This window comes from Rhipicephalus sanguineus, chromosome 2 (genome assembly GCF_013339695.2).
Source record: "Rhipicephalus sanguineus isolate Rsan-2018 chromosome 2, BIME_Rsan_1.4, whole genome shotgun sequence".
NCBI lineage: Eukaryota > Metazoa > Arthropoda > Arachnida > Ixodida > Ixodidae > Rhipicephalus > Rhipicephalus sanguineus.
Window position 1 is genome coordinate 197,494,380 of NC_051177.1, and position 20,932 is coordinate 197,515,311.

Genomic DNA, 20,932 nt, shown 5'->3' on the forward strand with positions numbered 1-20,932 from the left:
ATTTACCTGATACTTTGTCCTCACATGAGATGACACAAAGCGATGGCCGATTCTGCCATTTATTTATGGCTGTCAGGATAGTGGGCAAGTAGCTAGCAAGTGCAACTTCGGATGAAAACGAGCAATCGCGTCTGCATGGGCGCTGACATGTTGGTTTGCCATCCCAATTATCAGCAGTACCAATAAAATAATTAAATGCTTAGGACGTACATGTGAATAGTGATTCACGTATTGCTGTGTGTGTTAGTGGCAATAAAATGCTGCGGTAGCTTTTGGGCGTCGCTACGTAAAAATTTAAAATTTTGAAGGACCGAAAAATGTCTCTCGATTTTACGAACTTCCCAATTGAACGAGGTTATTCGAGCGCGGTCACCACTTCGTTAGGTACTATATTGAATTTCAACTGTATTTGTATGTACGTATGTACTACACTGAAACCTCATTATTACAGTCACACCTGCCATGAAAATAACTTCGTTATATCCGAAAATTCGTTATAAACGTTTGTTGCAACACTGTATCTATGACAACACTATTCCTAATTTGCTTCGTTATGGCCGATAACTCGTTATATCCGTGTTCGTTATATGAGGTTTGAGGGTATGTACGTATTTTCATGATGCCTGAACTTGCAGTCATAGACTGAGGGGGAGTTTATTGCAGGAAACAGTATTCATAAAGTGTTTTCGAATTTTCCAATTTTTGTAACTCATTCGTCTCTATTTACTTAATTTTTTCCAGATCATCTTATGTGCTTTTCTAGTCTTCCCAATGTATGTGTGGGTTCGCTTCAAGTCAGATCCTCATGAAATGGAATACAAGGAAGGTACGCACACACCACGTCCTCGCTCTTCTGTGAAAAGTGCAGTGATTTAGGTTGAATTAGTTGGCCATTAGTAAAATCGGACACCATTGAGAACGCCATTGGGAAAATTGGACATGAGTGCGGGTTTATTGCTGCCCACTCTTAACTGCATCTTCACATATTGATTCCTGGACTTTGTGTTTTAATATTGGAGGGTTTGCATAGTCGGGCATCAGTTTCTATGTTTATCATATATGCTTCATACGTGCAAGTTGATACTACGCCGAAAATCACAGCAGAAAGCGTCTTGTGCGGCAGCTAGACTATCGCCACTTATTTTCTCGGTGGCAGCTGTGAAAAGTCTGTCTGCTCCAGTCAGCTAAGTAACTGGGTGGGAATTTATAAAGTTATATGTTTCGTGTATGTACCACCGTAAGTCGAAGGCAGTTTGTGATGAGGCAGGTGTTGGGCAAGAACTTACATTTCACAGACACGCGAACTTAAATAGAGATGACACCAGGCAAACATACCATATCTGGTTGCTATCTTGTTGCAATGCTCGGATTGTGATTTATGGTACATTGTAGAGTGCGAATATGGCTTGCAGCCTCCCGGATGTCACGACTCAAATTATCTTGAAGGTTACTAAAAGGTGGGAAGTTTGCATTGTGCACATTTTGGCAGAACACTTTGCATATTTGTGCCGATGAGCTTCGGACAAAAATATGAGATAGGAAATGCCACTGCTGTTCTTTTTTTCTGTTTGTTCCCTGCAGAGCCCGACGTTGAAGAAGAGAAAGACGAGCGGGAATGCGATGAGGATGCCCTCTTGCCGGATGGGAGTCGTGCTATCGACATGTAAGCCTCTATGTTTGTCCGCTGTCTGAACTTTGGGCGCTTACAAAATTTGGTAGTGTTCCACCATCAGAAGAAACAATGAGTGATGGTACGATACTATCACTTACTTGTAACTACACCAGAAGAGAAACTTAATTGGGCGAGTTGGTGGCAATCCATCATTGACAAGCTACAGCTCTATACAGGTGAGGACAGCACTTGCGCCAACATTTTTTTTCCTCTGTCCTCATCTGTATAGATAGTGCATATAGTGTGGCGTTGTCTAGTGTGGTGTGATGTGCCCTTGCAAACATGCACTGCACCCATTTTAAGATTGTGGCTATAGTATACCATCTCTAACTAATCTGCTTTGCCAGTAGCCATTTCATGCTTACATCTACTCTCAACTACGGGAGAGCCAGCCATTTTTTCCTCGTGATTTGAGTCGGTTACATCAGTTTTCTGAACGACTGCGATCACTTGCATGATAAGTGAGAGCTCATTAGTACTGCCACCTCTATGGGCACTCATGCTTGTTACTCAACACACTGTAATAGCAAAAGCACCATATGAGGCACTGATGCATGGCATGGGTAGTGAAAAATACGGAAATACAGTAGACTCCCGTTAAGACGAACTTGAAGGGACCGCGGTCATCTGTTCGTCTTATCAGGAGTGCGGCTTATCAGAAGTGCCCCCAAAAAGAGACATGCTGACTGCCAAGTGCATCTAAATATGTTACTTGAAAACACTGAATGCAGTAGACTTACAATGGGGACAAAAAGACAAGAAAAAGCATTTATTTGGCTCATCTAGATAAACGCTATGCCTTGAAGTATAGTATTTAAACGAATCGTACGAGCACCTGATTTCGCGGGTTCAAAAATTTTAAAAATTCATGAAGATACTGCTACCACATCTTAATGATAAAACTGTAGCACGCTCTTGTGTTGACGATTACAAAAAAGAGAGAGAGAGAAGCACAATTTTTCTTCAAAGAATGTAAATTTATTGTCCTGGCAGTTCCTTTTCTTCTGTGAGCCTGTTTTGCTGGCTCTAAGATCACTTCTGAATACGCCTCGGTCGCGCGCTGTTGCCTTGACAAAGTCACGATACGCTGAGTTGCTTAAGACAGTCTGCAAGGTTTTCTTCGAGGTCCGGATATTTTTCTCGTTTTCGGCCCGTAGTAACTTTTCCTGATCGACGTGTAGATGAAGATATCCCATCGCGCTACTCACGGTCACAAGCCTCGCGCACACGAAAAAGACACGACGCAGCTATATTCAGCGTGCGAAATAGCCCTCCTTTGTCATGCACTTCCATAATCAAAATGGCTCATCACAATTTGCACTTCAGGGGCAACAGATACAACGCGCACAGGTCCGCGAACCAACGCGAACTGACCACAAATGTGCTCGGCCGCCATTGTGTGATGATGATGACAATGCACCTGACCCCTCTGACAGGAGTGCACCACAAACGTGGTGTGGTTTCGGTTTTGTACTCGATTGTAATGCACAGACCATTTTTGTTCCTGTTGTCACTTTCTCTATTTTTTTTTCTTTTTTCCTTCACTCCCCTTGCCTGCCGAGGGGCCCCAAGCTCTTGTGTTCTTCTGTTCTCTTTTGTACTCCAGCTGGGAAACCGAAGGGGGGGAATACAAAAGGACGCAATGGCTTGGGGGTCCAAGTTGTAAATCCGCCAACTCTTTTTGTTGCTTTCTTTGCTGATAAAGCTCGCACCTCCCCCACCCACAGGTGGGGGTGAGGGGGATACCGGCTTTATCGGCTGACTGTTCTTTTTCGTTTATCTCCCGCCCTCCGCGTCCGCGATTTGCCTGGCGTCCCTCTTTGCTCCGGGCGCTTCTTTTTTGCCTTTTCTGGGTCGCCTGACTGCCCCACCAAGACTGCAGCGTTCGTTTCGCAGAATCGCCAGCGTTGTCGATCACCGTGAAAGTTCGTCTTAACAGAAGAGTACAGTCAGGCGGTTCGTCTTAAGCGAATTTTTTTTTGCATTGAGTCTATGGGAAACCAAACAAATGGTCCCGTGTTGTTCGGCATAAGCGAAAATTCGTCTTAACCGAGTTCGTCTTAACGGGAGTTCACTGTATGCAGATTGTGAAATGTTCAATACAATGTGCCGGAATACTCACAATTATGCTCTCTGTCTCCCTGCTCCATAGGTGAGCATTCAGGTTCCCCCTTGCCCCCTACATTTGCTGGTGCTGGGAATGATGCTGCTCTGCATCGGTGGCTGCTGTGGCACACAGGGCAGATTTGAAAAATGTGTTCGTAGAAACCGAATGCAACTCAATTATTTGACCACTGGAACTAGCAGAAGTTTCAGCTTATTGCCTTTCTGTTCCCTTACAGCAGCGGGGAAGCTTCATTTGTCCACTCCCTGTTTGCTCTATTGCATGGCTATTGGTTACGTATCTGAATTATCTCTTTCTTAGAGCCAATGATCTTTCGTGCAGCCTTCCACAGCAGCAGCAGGATACGCTGCCAGGGCTGATATCGGAAACGAAGGTATCCTTCCAGCCCGAGGTGATGACGACACTGCTGCGCGAGCGGGAGCTGTTCGTGCCATCGCCTCCACCGCTGTGGAACATGGTCCACCAGATGTGGAGCGCACCCATCACCAAGTTCTGGACGTTCCAGGTAGAGCAGGCAACAATGCTCGGCACTTTTTTCGTACTGTAGTCCAAGGTGGATGAGTGCAATCTTCATGGGTGCAGAGTGTTGTATCGTGGAATCGACGACACATTGACATGCAGTACGGCTAAGCTAGAAACTCACAGCCACTTGCTGTGGCTGCCTTTTTTTTCTTCTTAGTGGTATCATAGGCAGCAACCATCAACGTTGCCAACACCATGAACTACAGCCACGGCATGCATAGTGGCTGTAGCATGTGGACCTAACACAGAGCAATGGAGAAGCTTTTACTCATTGTTTAATAGGATTACTTGAAGGTTAGAAAAGGCCGGTTCAACTTAGTTTGTGGTGTGTAACACAGGACAGCTGCACACGCAGAGCAGGAGAAATAATACCGTGAAATCTTCAGCAAGAGCCCCCCCCCCCTACGGTGAAAGATAATCCGAAAAGATTTGGAGAGGGGGCCCTTGCACGGTCGCAGATCAACATTCAAGGTGGCGGCAGAACAGCCACACATGTTCACACGCGTCCAACACATGTCCAGATGAAGTCATCAGTGTGCAGGTCAAGAGATGAGAAAAATGTTCCGCTGAAATAGTGCACGCCGGACACGAAGAGGAAAAATAAACCATTGATCCACCCACTTCTGTTGCTCGGGAAAACATCGAAGCGGTTATAACAAAGCCTTTTTTTTTTTAACACGAAAGTGTTTTATGCCAGGGTCCACCAAGTACATCCGTCACGGATATGACGTTGATAAAATGGACGCTAACGGGCAAGAAAGAAAAAACCAAGAAAAAGATAACCCGCTCGGAATCGAACCCACAATCTTGTGGCCGCGACGGCAAGCGCCCAATGCCCTACCGACTAAGCTAACTCGGCAGAGCTGGACACGGCGCGAACGCGCCTTATATCTTTCACACATTCTCTTTCACACGGTGCTCTCTGTTGGCGGTGTGGGTAGGCGGCGCGGAGCGGGGCGGTGCCGCCATCTGTGATTGGTGAAAAGAAGTAATGCTTCACGATCGACACTTACTAGCGCTTACTTTGAGATTGTGCGCGATATTGGAAGTGATGGTTACAGCGTCTCGATACCAGCGAGGGACACTGGTCACGCTGGCGTCGCCGAGGCACCCTTGACGCAGTTACGTTACGTTCTTTCTTTGCCTTTGGCTTCGTGTTAGCGTGCGTCAGCCCATCGGAGTAGTGCAGCTTCCACATGCACCAACGGGATTTCTCCGCCACTGATTGCGAGAGCACCGACTAACAAAACTGCTGCAATACGCGTTGCAGAAAGGACGCGATTTCAACGGGCGAATGTCGTGCCTTGGTGGAGCGAGACTAGCACCTGCGAGACAGAGCACAGCGGGACGCACGCGTTTGCGGCTCAGGCTACGAACCTCTACCTCCCGTGTTGCTGAAGCGCAGTGTGTGGTAGTGTATGCATGAGCGCAGGCGTCGGTTACCCATTACTAGAAAGCGCACACCGTGCCGTTTCTCTCCTTAATTGACGATGCTTTGAAGAAGTGCATACCGGGTACCAATGTTGATTATGAGCTTGTTGATATAATCCTTACGCGGGATTCACGATTTGCTGTGTCCAAATATATGCTCACATCGTCAGCTACCACAACGGTTTAATCATGGTCATAGACGTTAGTCGTCGCGATAGAGACATGCCGTCAACATGGGTGCATCCACGTCAAAATGGTGCTGTAGCTGCCAAACACAAATAGACATTGTACAAGCTCTCATATATCACTCCACAATAAGCACTACTTCTGTGAAGACACTTTTCATTTTTGTGTTATACCGATTCCTATGACGGAGGGATCAGCCATGCTTTTTTCGTTTTCTGTAAAATCTGCTCCAATCTTGGAGAATACTGTTTTGCCATGTAGAGCTGATGTGAAATTCTGAATGTTAGGCAGGGGATATCGGTCCGGAATGGTTTTTGCGTTCAGCGAACGGTAGTCTCCACAGGGTCTCCAGTCGCCTGAATTTTTTGGAACGAGGTGGAATGGAGACGCTCAGCTGCTAAATGATGGCCTTATTATTGCAAGTTCTATCATGTGTTCGAACTCAGCCCTGGCAACTTTGAGCTTATCAGAAGCAAGTCGTCGTGGGCGAGAGAAAACAGGTGGACCAGTGGTGATGATATATGTGATGGCGGACATCATGTTGCACGGGTTTTGTCCAGTCAGGCGGTTGCGTGATGTTTGGGAATTCTCGAAGAAGCTCAGAGAAATGGTCATCGGCCACTGTTGCAGTTGGTGTGACTATGCATGAGTCATGGAAAATGACACCGTGAACAGTGTAGTTTTTAGCAGTTGATGCCATTTCACGTCGACCAGCAGTCCATGGTGGCTTAAAAGTCAGTGCCAATGAGGGCATGGCGTACATCAGCGACGAGAAAAACCCCATGAAACACGTGGCGTAAGCCGAGGTTGAGAGTGAGCGACCGCGATTTGTATACAGAGATTTTGCTACCGTTGACCTCTGCACCTATGTCCACCAGGTACTGCTGGCCTGTGATTCTGTCCATGACGTGTAGTAGCCCTAGCAAAAATCACCCATAGAAAAACCAATAGCCTATCGGATTATTGAACATATTGGTCTATTGGTATCGTATATGTCTATAGGTGGCATGCTGGTTTATTGGACCTCTATTTGTTTATTGGTGTATTTGTCTATGGGCATTCTATTTGCCTATTGTGTATTTGTCTATTGGCGTACTCGTAGTATATTTGTCTATTGGCCTTCTATTTGCCTATTAATACTGTATTTGTGTATTGGAAATCTACTGGCCTACTTCTCCGCTGGGAACTCGTAATTTTGGCATATCAAATAATGGGCATTTGAGGACTGCAACATAGCAGCGCCTGTATAAAATGAACAAATTCAATTTTAAGGGAGGCATGTGCTATATTTATCATTATTACAGGATAGCTTCATCAAATCGGTGATCTTCCCCGCAACAAGCTTCCCAGGCATGCTGTGCTTCCTTGTCGAATATATGCCACAGCACCGCTTCTCTAGGTAGTGCCTGAAAAAAAGAAACAAACATAAAATACCAGGAAGTAAGAAAGAAAATATTTAGATGTGCTACTGAAAGAAAACAAGCATTAGAATAAAAAAAAAATATGCAGATACAACACGCTGTAGAATCGGCATAAGGGAAATTCCGGTGAGCTGGCTGTAGCTAACAGCTTAACATGACAAGGACGGATCTTTTGTCAAATTCGTAAAGCAGATTCGATTATGCTTGTGTCCCAGAAGCATAAACGCAGTCACGTGTGTGGACTTCGGACACTTGTGGGAAAGGCGAAACAGCACTACAGTAAACTCTCACTTGTACGAACGTCGGTTTAACGAATATTTCAGAATAACGAACTTTTAGAAAATCCCCGGCGATTTTCTTATGCATTCTATGCAAAAATCATTCAGTTAAACGAATTTCAGAATAGTGAATTTTTCAGTTGAACGAACTTGATACGCGGAACCAGGCTCATTTTTAAAATCAATTCAACGAAGTTTTGTGCACTGCAGCACTGGCATAGCCGATGCGAGCCGTCACTAAATCAGCCATCCATCGGCGGCGGCGCGACATCGCTTGTGCATGCAGCGCCGACGAGGCAAAGCGGCCGTCCGGGTGAAGAAAACGAGCCACGTGCGCATCAGTTCGCCCCTTCTTTTTTTGTCTGTCTCATCGGCATCATCGGTATTATGCGGTCATCTTCATGTGCCGGAGGCAGTGCACAGAAACGTACTCTCTGGAAAGCTTTGTCTCTTCTTGCGCTTTAAGGGCACCAGTTCAAATTAAAACTACAGATTTCTTTTCAAAATAGATTGCATTTCACACTTTTGACTTTAATGTCTGCAGTGCCCAATGCTGTTCCATACTCTAGTGAATATTCAGTTTAGTGAACTTTCAGTTGAGTGAACTATTTCCTTGGGTCCCTTGAAGTTCACTCAATTGAGAGTTCACTGTAGTACCAAACCGATCGCAGCGTGTGAACTTCGGGACTTCACACAGAAATCTTCATTAAATATAGTGCCTCTCTACTGCAACCATGTGTGTCATGAGAATGGCGTTCAGTGAGCATAGTAATTGATGATGGGGCAGCCACACAGGATTTTTATTGCCAATAAACTTCTTCCCTCTCCCGTAAGTGTATTATTGAGGGTGAACGAAGGCATGATTACGTATTTTAGTCTCTTTAGAATATCGCGAAAACAAGTCGATAACGTGCGTCTATGCCAGCGTCTGTATATGCGAACAGCCCACACGATGTTCAAAACTATTGTACTGTGGAGCGGAAAAACTAGAACAAACGAAGGGGCTAACTTCTTCTTTTTTTTAACTATGCCAAGTTCTCACACTTATTCCATACCAGTTACAATGCTAGGGACGTGAGAGCTGGGCACATGCAGCGACAAAATCATTTTACATGGCTAGATCTATTGTTTCAATACATCTGCAAAGAACCGTAAGTGAACACTGATTTATCATTCTTGTCCTCCCTGTCCGGTAGGCACGCTGGCAGATGTGCGAATTAGTAGCACAGCAAGAGCAACATTTACTGACTAGCAAATATATAAAAAACAGTTCACTTACCTAACATCGGCAGGGTATGCGCTCCGAAGCAACCACCTTTGCGAGCAGCATCCTGTCAGCACACTCGGTACCACTTACTGCTGTTAAAGTCCGAGACGCTTTTAGCGCTGAAACGTTTACCTTCTTTGACGCTCATGACCGACCTTGCATTGTCGTCGCGATTACACACGTGCGTTTTCGTGCAACGTTCAATAGACACAAACATTCAACATTTCTAAACCTGACTTCGACCACGAACATGCCGCACCACACGACCAACACCTCCTAGACAGCTTTCAAGCCTGCGCGTCACGTGATGTGACGTCGACGACGTCACATCGCGCCGGCCTACCTCGGCTGGGAGCGCTTGACGCGCGCGCGCTCCTCACGCGAACTACTGCCTCTGACCGCTCAGAAGAGATCGCCAGGTCAACATGATTTATCAGGGTAACGAGAAATAATGAATATCATGAATGGAATAATATATATTTATTTATCGCAAGCAGGCGCCGTCTGCATAAATATCACAGTGCACACTGTTCTCGGCCCAGATAGACGGCGGCCAGCAAAAGATATTTCACTTCATACTGAAGATGTGCCAAAAGTACAGAATACAGATGTTGCCATAAAAACTGCGCAGCATAAACGGGTGAATGAATGGCAGAGAAAACAAGTTCTTGCACTTATTAGAGGCAGACATAGTACATCATATCACAGATAACTATCTGTTTTTTTGTCAAAGCAGGCACAGTTTGCATCTCAATAAAATGAAACAAAACAAAATATAACACATTGTTGCACCAAAAACATTCCCAAACTTTGGAACATGAAGAGCATACTCCCATTTAAATTGTAGGTTAGAGGAAAATATTGCATTCATTTATCACAGTAGTAGTAACACACAAGACATCATATTGTAAATTCAAGCACTTGTCAAAACGTCGCAATACATAAAACACACTGGTGACTGAAGTGTGAACCATAGCACGATAAATAAGTCACACAAAGAAAACTAATTGTACTGCTGCTACAGGTGCAAGCATGTCCTAGAAAACAAAAGTCACACAAAAATCCCAAAACACAAATCACATTGCACACCAATATATCTCTACAGAAAGCGCACAAGAAAAGCATACATAGCTGCGAGGTACCAAACATGGTCCCTCCACAGCAGGCACTGAGACAGCTCAGTGAGCACAACACGTTGACATGCCAAGAACACTTAAAAAGAGATTTTAAAACTATGTAGTGTCATTTAAATACGAAACAAACCGAAAACAAGGCTCGTTGCACAACAGACAGAAGTATGACAAGGAAATCAAGTCGGGACTGTGAAATAAAATGACCTCAGTGCAGCTTCGCACGAATAAATGTGGAGAGCGCTTCACCTGGAAAAATCACTTTTCCAGAAAGATTTGGGCCTTTCTGTTTTTTGCCTTCTGTTCCTTCCCAATGCGTAAGAGATCGTTCCTCTGCTTGCACAAGTTGTTAAGCATGATGTTTGCTGCGCAGTTTGCTACTAGCGTGACGAGGAAATCATAGGTGTGTCCATTTTCACACGTATTTATGTCCTCAAGCCTCGGCAGACATTGCAGTGTCAATTGCCGAACGACATTCTTTTGGTTCAGGCCATGGAGAAACTGGGTGAAGTTACTTTGCGTCATAAGCTTTCTAACTACAACCTCTGTGTACATAACTACTGTAAGGTTTTAACCGGAAGAATGTGCGCCACCTCCTTGAACGAGCTCAGTAGACTTTGTATCATAAATACATGCACCGAGGTGGCTACTTCATTCGAATTGACTGCTGCACCACATATGTTCCCACCCTTGTAATCTAAACAAGGTTTGATATGAATCTCGTCAAGCATCAGCGTCACAGTGTGTTCATGTGGCTGCAGATGTTTGAATCTCTGGGAAACATACTGAAGGAAAGTGGCATCAGATGAATCGGTTTGTGGGCACATTTGAATAGACGAGCACACATTTCTAATAGTGCTTGGATGCGGCAAGGTTAGTACACTCGTTCTTCTTAGAAACTTGTACACATGTGGTGATATTGTATGCAAGATGCATGCAAACACCATTACCTGTGCGCTGTAGTGAATACGCTTTGCAGAAAGCAGTATAGCAGCTGCTCCTTCATGAACTTTACCGCCTCTTTCTTGTCTTCAGTAATGCTACCTTCCAATTTGTCGAGAAGGGATTGTATTGCAAGCGACAGGTGGCGACAACTGCAGCGCTCCTCAGACAGCATGCAAAGGTTGTTCAAAATTTCCAACAAGGAACTTACTTTTTGAACTGAGTCAGGTACAACAGTGCTACCAAGGTTCTTGATTTGTGATCCTTGATAGCAGGCAATGACTTCGAGGTTTTCAAACACTGTCAATGACGCATTCAACCAAGGTTCACGAAAGTCGATGATGTTCAAAAACATCTAGCACTCTTCTTTATGAATCACAGTCCACTTTGGCGACACTGAGACTACTTGCAGGCAAGCCTTTAGTTCTTCGAGGGACGAAAAACGGTCTCTTTCCTGTTCCGCTTCCTTTGACGCCAGTGATTCTTCAACAGCATGGCCGAGTTGGGAAGCTTCTTTTCGGCTCCTCTTGGCATCAGGTGTTTCTCTCGTGTTGTGGTCTGATATTGAAAGGTAGGACGGGCAGCCGGGAAATATCGTTGGCACAGATCCAGGACGTAACCGCGGTACTGGCAGTGCGACTTCGATAACTCTTCCTGTCCTTGGATCCGTGTACGATGTCGTCCGCTCGATGCATGAAGCGTCGAAATGATCCACGCACACCTGCACAAACGAACAAACGTTTCATGAACATCTGAGAAGACACTTATTAAAAGAACTAAGTGCGCTCCCACGGACGACCCCCAGGCGACTATGTGTGAACAAAGAGTCGCCGGCCATCCTTGCTACGAACGTGATTTTGTGGCCGATTCTCATCGACTCTGTGTCAGCGCTTAGCAAGGAACAGCGGCTACACGGTCCCATATTATTTCATATCACATTGCTTCTACCTGTACAATCAACGAGGATCTGGGACAAGAAGATCACAAATCCTTACCTTAGTGCAAGACGTGGGCACGAAATCCTTCCTAGGAATGGCGCGTAGCCACTTGTTGAGAGCGTCGCCGTCTTTAGGGAAGGAAAACACTTGTATCTTCTTTCCCGTCCTGTAGTTTCCGGTACATCCCGGCACAGAACACTTATTAGGCATTGTCGTATCACTAGAACATCATGCACGGAAATGAAATTGCCGCAAAACAACAGCGGCAAACGACAAACGTGACTGAACCGACCCACGCTGCGCTCGCTGCCGCTGCGGCTTCCCCGAGTGTCGGCCGGGCGGAAATGACGTCAGATCGCTGGGCGCAGGCCTGAAAAGCTGTCTAGGAGGTGTTGACACGACTCGACCGAAAACATCCGCTGCGGCTGTGGCTGGCTGTAGTCGGCTCGCTTGCTGGCTGGCGCTCGTGCCGTGGCCATACCACAAAAACAAGATTTTAGTTTTTGCTATTGTATTGCAATATTTTGCTCTATTTCCAACCCCTCGAAAATATTCAGCTGCTGACACATTGGAAGGAAGGTTATGGAAAGCGTAGCGAACCGAAATTTCAGCTGCAAAAAGAAAAAGAAAATAGAAGACATACAGCGCCTTCACGCGACAGCTATTATCTTCAATGAGCTCTTTTGGCAAGCCTGTATCACTTTGGTGGCTCGGCGTTGGTTGCTCATAATTTTGTTATCGTTATCGTGTTTCCGCGTGTTTCGAACTTCAGATTTTTCTCGTTTTTATTTGATGCGCATTAAGGGTGACCCCGCAGGTACAGTAACCTGCGGCAGCGAACGCGATGTTCACCATCGTAAGAAGTGCAAGCGCTCGAGCGAGCTTGCACTTACAACCTACCACCTGCTACTTACAAAGGCGACGAAAAAAACGCGAACAGCGCTGTTCGCATTTGTCTTCTCCGCGCTCTTAGCTTGGTGACAATAAAAAGACGCTAGCCTCGTGAATGTATCATGGATAACTTGTCTTATTACCAGCCAGGCTACAACTGTTTTGAAAAGTAATGCGACCAGCGGAGCTGGTAGATGCCGTACTGTTCGCGTTTGTTTCCATAGCGTGCTGTCGAAGAATCGCAGTAGCCCACCGGCTGAAAACAACGATGTATACATTATGTGCACACATTCAAGCAGGAAGTGACGAATTCTACCTTACATGTTGACTTCGCTTATTTTATTAGCAGCTTATTTTCCCACCCCGTTTGCACCATGCAAGGATAGCAGAGTACAAATTGCTGCCTTCACAAGAACATTGAGTACCCCAGTTAAAACATTACCTGCTGTGGCGTTCCCTTTTCAACTATGATAACTTTCTCTTTCTGTAAACCTGTCTTTTTGCGGGTTTATCCCACAAATATAATGCACAACCATAACCTTGAGTACAGAATGATATTGCACAAATATACAGGCGTCTGTGCAGGCCCGTAGCCAGGAATTTTTTAAGGGGGGGGGGAGCACTTGCTGAAAGCCTTGACTACTTGAGAAAAACGCCTATTTTCATTATTTATTTTCGGTAAAACACCATGCATCATAAAAATTTCGGGGGGGGGGGGGCGCCCCCCCCCCCCCCGAAATTCATGGCCTTTTAATACCATGCATAACCCTGCGACTTTGGTAGCAATTCACACCTGCTAGTTCTATAAATGACAAATAACTGCTATTTATTGGTTCTATAGATGACAAATAGACGTCGCCTATTAAAGCCTATTGGTGCCTACTGGTTCTATAAGTGACAAATAGCTGCCACCTATTGGTACTAACATATACCTATTGGTTCCATTGGTGACAAATAGACGTCTCCTATTAAACCCCATTGGTATCAATACGTGTCAATTGGTTCTATGGGTGACAAATAGCTGCCAGCTATAGGCACCAATAAAAAATTTATTGGTCCTATCGGTGACAAATAGATGTCGTCAATTGGTCTCTATTGGTGACAATAGAATTCTAATAAGACCTATAAAGCTCGAATAGAGCACTTATACAACAAATAAGATTCTTCTATAAGACCAATAGAAAATTCTATTGGCATTTTTGCTAGGGAGGTGACTTTCTGGTTGACCTTGGCCAGTCGTCGTCGTTAATGGTCACCCTGCTTGTTTTCCTACCACGAGCAAGTTTGAAGACAGTGATGCGCGTCCTCATCAAAACGACGGTGGTAAAAACATATCCTTATTGGTGTGGGAGACTGGGAGTGTTGTTCTCGTCCATACCGCAGGGTGCTTGGGCTGCGGTTTCTTCGGTGCTGTGTTGGGGTGTAATGACGCTCCGCAGCACAATCTAGTTTTTCGAAGCGATGGCAAAGCACATCAATAGGAGAAGCAGGGGCAGATGATATCTGTGGAACGGCACTCATGTTGTTGGATGATGACGTGACGTTGCACACATATGGCGTCGCTACCTCCAGGGCTTTGTCTGCTAGGCTGGCCAAACTGTTGAGGTCCAACATGGATGCAGTGGCGAGGACCATTTGCACATTGGCCAGAAGGTGCTGCAGAAAGAGTTCGCGCAGCAAGTTGTCGTCTGTGGGGGTTGTGCTGTTGCTCATCAGTTGACACATATGGCGAAGAAGCTGGCTTGGCCGGTGGTTGCCCAATTTCTCCATGGAGAGCAACTGTTGGATACGAGAACGCTGTGATGTCATCGTTCGCTCTAGCAGAGCAGCCTTGAGAGTGCTGTATGGTGTGGTGGAGGGCGGTCCTGACAGCAGGTCAGATACCTCTTCGGGAGCAGCCGGTGACAGTGCCGAAACAACGAGATGGTACTTGCGTTGTTCTGTGTGCACGCCAGAAAGCATGAATTGTGACTCTGCTTGTAGGAACCAGATCAAAGGGTTGCGGTCCCAGTAAGGTGGGAGTCGGAGGGAGACCACAGAGAAGTCATGATCGGTCGTGCCGGTAGCTTCCGTGTTGGGGTGTGTCTCGTTGCGTTGCATGGCTCTACAATACTTCGGCAGTGCCGCGAAACAAGTCCGGGTCACCACTTCGTAGAGCTGGGTTGTACGAGACGGACACACATGTCTTTTCAGTAACAATGCCTAGTTTATTCTGCCCAACAAGAGAGAGGAAAGGAGAGCGAGTGCACACAGTGCACCGGAAGTGGCAAGAGTGAAAGAGAGAGGAATGCTCGTAAAGGGGGAAAGAAAAGGTAGTTCACGGTCCAGCACCGACCCGAGGCGTCCCGCAGAGTCTTTACAACTGCGGGGGTGTGCGGCGGTGGCCGCGTCGCTACAGGTGCTTCCTGACTTCACAAAAATTATGATGATTTATGGTGTAGTAAGTACCTTGCAAGTGTACTTGTATTAGTAGTTGCCTCAAGAGAGTTTACAAGAAGCTGTAGAAAGGCCGCTCTTCCAGCTTTCGCTGTGTGTGACTGTTCTGCGTGTTCGTGTTCGGCGCAGGCCTGGCGATTTTTAGGGGCGAAGCTCCTTATAGCATCACCTGGTCGGTCGTCGCTCCATCCGGCATTCCCCCACCGTCACGTCTCCCGTATCATTCAATAGATGGCGCTGTCCCATAGAGATGCATGCAAACTGCAGTTGGGTGACGATACACTAGATGGCACTGTCCCATAGAGATGTGTGCAATATGTGTGCAAAAAAAAAGGAAAGAAAGAAAAGAAAAAAAGAAGAAAAAGAAAAAAAAAGAAAAAAAAAGCAGCGGCACCCTGCACTTTAGATGGCGTGCAGTAATCAAAGCGGCGTATCGCTTTGATTTCAAACCACTGAACATTTCACGGTGTAACCATGATTGCTTCAGGACCTTCGCCCAAGCTCTTCATCATTCACCCGTGGATATGCTGTAATTTTTTTTTATTAAGACTTGAGCTAGTGTTGCTTGACCTGAAAACTAAGCTGGCGTAGACTCATCATCATCGTTATTTGTCGGAGGACGGGAGGAGTTCGAGCTGGTTGGAGATGGCATGGTTGGAGCTGGTTGGAGTTATTGTGCATGCAACACAATAACTCAGCTGGCGCTCGCTCCTTTCGTCCTCTTCTTCATCTTAGGATTGACTATAAATAAAGACAGTTCGCTCTTGGCCACCTACATTCGAGAAATGAGGATAGTTATGGTGAATTTTTCTGTACTGCCTAGTAATTTGGTGGATAATAAGGCCTGCGGCCAGCACACCCATTGAGGTTGACACGGTGGATTTGCAATGTAAGTGTTTCTTCTTTGCGTGTGCCTTCTGAATAAAACAAAAGAGAAGCACAGAACATCAAAAAAGGCACTCTATTCGCATTTTGGAGCTTAATTACACCTAATTAAACATATCAGCCTCCATGTAAGTTTCAGTACTCGAAGATGTAAAACAACATGTCCGGGAAGCGCAGGAGTACGATTTGCCACTGTTCGAAAGAAGGTACTTATCACAGACTGTATGTTGCGGCTGTGCATGGTACATTTCTCATGTTGTACAACTGTCATTGCGAATAACTAGGTCATTGCAATCCCTTCTTAGCTCGTTTTTCTGGTCAGGTGGAACTGAGCTGTTTTGCCTTGCTGCGCTTGGGCAACCACGCAACAGCGGTGGATTCGCGTTCCCGTCCGTGTCTGTTTGCTACCGGCTGCTTGCCCTGCAATTCTTGCTTTGCTTGTTACATGGCGATCAGTGTCCTGCGCGTGAACTTGCCTGCTACTTCTTAGGCACTAAGATATGCTATTTGTTACTGGGAGCACGGCTTAACTCCGCGCTGCAAGTACTTAACGTGCCTGCATTTTACTCCACGGCGGTAGCATTTATAGCCACGCACAGCAGGTTGTCCTGATGTAGACATACTAGAAAACCATGTTGTAGATACAACAGCGGCCCTGCTGCTCCCTCTGGTTCCTGCAGCCCATCTAGCACGTTCGAGCCATGTCTCGTGGAGCGCCATAACGGCATCTTTTCTGCCTGGCCATCTCTGCGACTTCATGTGGCGGCTGGGATGGAGAGTACTCCCAACACGAGACAGACTGGAGAGGTGGGGCATGGTCCCCTCTTCGACTTGTCCTAACTGCCCACTACAAGAGTCCAACCAGCATGTGCTACAGCAATGTGTAATTTGCAAGGGTATTTTTGAGAGCTGTTAATACTGGTTTCCGTGTCCTAGGAGTCAATCGTTTCGTGACATTGGTCATTGCTCGTGTAGTTGCTTCGCACGCCTTCTAATTGCTGCGGGAGCTTTTTGTTTGTGGCGTAACAGGCGTAAGGCTGTTGCAGCGGGTCACCGTCGCTGTGCTCTGTTTCCGATTCTGGAACGGTTGTACTCCAAACTTCTGCCTTTTTTGTCGGAGGAATTGTTCTTCCTGGGGTAAGAGAAATTTCTACGGCAATGGTAGTGCCGCTTCCTGTTGGTAGTTGATGGACATGTGCGGCTAGCTTTTCATCTGGCCTGGTTCTTGTAGCCAGGTTATCAGACAGTGATTGATTAATGTATATAACATGTATGGATGGATGGATGGATGCGAAACTTTATTGTAAGTCCTGTATTTATTATTTCTGTATGTGCATGTTCCCGTATGCCTGTGGGTTTTTGTATGTATAAATTTCATGCCAACACTGTACAATCCTGTAAATTACATGCACCATAACATCTGTTATACAGTAGAACCCCGCTGCTACGTTTTTGAAGAGACCGTAGAAAATAAACGTAAGAGACGGGAAACGCAAGAGCCGAAAAACAGGAAAAACGACAAAATATTTAGTGGTACAGAATTTTATTTCAATGCTTATGAGCAGCACGAAAATTGGCGCACTCAGCCACGATCTAGTCGACGGATAGAAACGCGGAGCTGGGGACGGCCTCATCCACAGAAATGTAATCAACGTATGTCATTTTTTTAACCCCAACAGCTGTAGGCATGAAAGAACTAAGCACACGCAATAACGACCAGCGCGGTGAGTCCCATCGCGAACCGCGCGCACGACCATGCGAGCTCCAACCAGCTCGAACTCCTCCCGTCCTCCGACAAATAACGATGATGATGAGTCTACGCCAACGCGATGGCAGAAGTAAATGCTGATCTCGAAGGCCTTGCCTTCGCAAGCAATTACGTCATAGACGCCATGTTTGTGAAATACAAATCGCAAATTAAAGGCTATGCTTTTGTCAATAGTAAATGCCAATCTCGAAGGCCTTGCTTTTGCGAGCAATTACGTCATAGACGCCATCTTTGCAGTACGAATCTTGAAGGCGATGCGTCTGTTTGCATCAATCGAAAGATCCTGTTGCTTGCACCTCTCATGCGGCTAATGTTACGGTCAAACCAGGCCAAGCTGCGTGAAAATGCACCAATGACCGCTCTCTTCGGTAGTCACTCGGTCGGCTCCAAGCACACTTCGCGACGTATCATACGGGAACGGTCCGACAGTTACGACGTAACAGCGGGGTTCCCAATACATTGTATCCTATGGGAGCTATGCCGGGACCGGAGGAAAACGATGTAACAGCCGGGAAAACGCAGCAGTGAGGAACGTAACAGCGGGGTTCTACTCCTATATCCTTGCATATTCACCAAGTCATGGATAATGTGAACATATGTTTGTGATAAATGTGTGTATGTTAGTCCCTAGTAGCATGTGTTAGGGACGTTCTGTGGATTTGGACATTTCTGTAAAAATGTTTGATGTACGTAGTGCTTAGTTATTTGCCTCTGTTACTGTCCTTGTTTCTTAGACACTGTGCCCAAGTTTTTGTAGCGTCCTACGTTGAAATAAACTTTTTCTACATTTATGTAAACAGGAGAGAGAGAAAAGTGGATAGAGAAAGAAACAGACAAGAACAGAGAGAGAGAGAGAGAGAGAGGACCTTTCTAATTAATACATTGCTAATTAAGGTCATGTTAATTAAGCCCTTGTTAATTAAGACCTAACCAATTAAGTCCTTGCTAATAATCAAGGTCAGCCACAAGCTCTGTTGTTAGTCCAGCCTTGCACCACTAGTGCAAGCTGCCCACATTTTTTTTCGTCTTTCTACACAGCACTTTCATGCAGTGCATCACAGGCTAGTCCAAGCTGCAGTGCTTCTGCAGGAATTACATATGGCATATCTGTGAACTAGAAACTTGTAAGCCATGTAGCTGACCCACGCAGCCAAGCAGGCAATGTGCTTAAGCAGTTGCAGTTTAGTTTGGGAGCAAAATGTAGCTATTGCTATCTCGGCTGTGCACCAGCAGGAGAAGACAACTTCAGGGTTTGAACTACTCTTACTAATCACATATTGAGGCTAATTTTATTTCATGGATGGCATTGTGAACAATGGACACTTCTACACTTCTTTGCTGCCATGCAGATCTTCTACATTGGTTACCTGGCACTGTTCAGCGTGGCTGTGCTGTTGCCCTCATGCGGCAACCGGTACGTAGACATGGCTGTGTGCGCTTGGACTGCCCTCATCGCGCTCGAGTCGGCGAGGAGGACGTATGTTCTGCATAAGGTAGGGATGCGACTTTCCTCACCACTGATCCGATGTAGACAACTGCACGTGACTGACTACATGCCACTAACACATCTTGACAGCTACGCACTCAGGGGAAAATGGCTGTGGCTGTACTGACAATAAATGGTGGCTGAGAAACGTTGCCAAGGCCCAATCTAATGCAGGAGTATAAACTAATTATTCATTCCAACTTTTAGGCATGGTGGCAGTAGAAAAAGAGGAACACAACAAATAGGGTATGGGCAGACTTCAAATGATGGGTTATTGCAACATGACGTGCTGTTGGAAAAATTTTTCCGCTACACTCTCAAGTATGGAACACCTACTGGAGGGTGTTCAATACTTGAGCAACACCCTGAACAGTTGGGAAAGGGTGAAATGGGGGGGGGGTTGAAGGGTGGAGAAAGGATAAAATAATGTTAAAAACAAACAAGTCATGTATATATCAGAGTGCGTACAGGACAAATCTTGACTGACATAATTCCGTTCTTTGACAATGCTGAAGCATGTGTATGTCATTTTTATTGTTTATTGCAAAGGCATCCAACATTTCTGCTTTTAAAGGAAGCTTCACTTAGAAAAAATAAGGACCTCACAAGTAGAATGTTTCAACCTCTCCTTTCTTCGTTTATAAATACAGCATGAAATGAAGACGGAGATGCACTAGAAATGTGAAAACACCAACAAGCACTTGTTCGTGTCCTCTCCTGTTTTGCGTGTCTACATCTCCTTTTCATGCTGTATTTACACTGAGTTCACACCAACTGGCCCAGGTTACTACACTTGCTTTGTCCCTCTATGCAGAGATACCACGATGTGCCCATGTTCCTCCGCTGCGTGGAGGTGTTGCTCATTGCAGCCTTTGTGGCTGTGTATGTGGTGGCCCGTGTGCTTGGCCCGACGCCCCTGTTCAGCCCCTACAGTGTCAAAGTAGTGCTGTGTGCCGCGCTGCTCGGGTTCTACTACCGGCAGATCGTCATCTACCTGCCCATCTCGCCCACACTGGGCCCACTGCTCTACAAAGTGCGCCTCATGGTGTGTGCATCCTCCTCACTTCTTTCTTTACTCTACCCGGCAAGAGACTTTAATGTCCTTAACGTCTGAAGGGATGTGTACGAAGATAAACAGCTGAGAAAAGTACGTTACGTTCGAGTTAAAGGGACACTAAAGAGAACAACGATTTTTTCCTTATAAGGGGGGAGGTGGCATTGAAAAAAAACTTTTTTGTTTGTTGACCTAGAGCAATTAAATTTGGCATGCATACTAATAAGTGTCTCGTATAGGGAAATATGCAGTTTCATCATGATACCTTGAGTAGTTCTCAAGTTACATCATGCTACATGGTCCAATTATATGGTCTGCTCGTGGAAAGCCTAGCGCTGTAACAAAATATGCCAGGAAGCTGCAAATGATGTTGATCTTTACTCAAAAGAAGACTACAAGGTATGACACTCTCAGAATTGTTTAGTAAATTCTCTTTTTTTTTTAGAGATCATCATGGCTGCTGACACACATTGTCAGAAACAGTGTCATGGACAAATCAT

General features: G+C 45.7%; 1 protein-coding gene across 1 annotated transcript in view; it reads left to right on the forward strand.

Annotated features, from left to right (window-relative positions):
• The first annotated feature begins 742 nt into the window (after nt 1-742).
• Nucleotides 743-20,932, forward strand: part of LOC119383978 (protein ced-11) — a 93,635-nt gene continuing 73,445 nt past the window's right edge. The window contains exons 1-5 of the mRNA XM_037652262.2: nt 743-826; nt 1,582-1,663; nt 4,119-4,302; nt 19,242-19,385; nt 20,193-20,423. Coding sequence (XP_037508190.1) covers nt 772-826; nt 1,582-1,663; nt 4,119-4,302; nt 19,242-19,385; nt 20,193-20,423 — 696 coding nt within the window. The 5' untranslated portion in view covers nt 743-771. The remainder of the gene's footprint in view (nt 827-1,581; nt 1,664-4,118; nt 4,303-19,241; nt 19,386-20,192; nt 20,424-20,932) is intronic.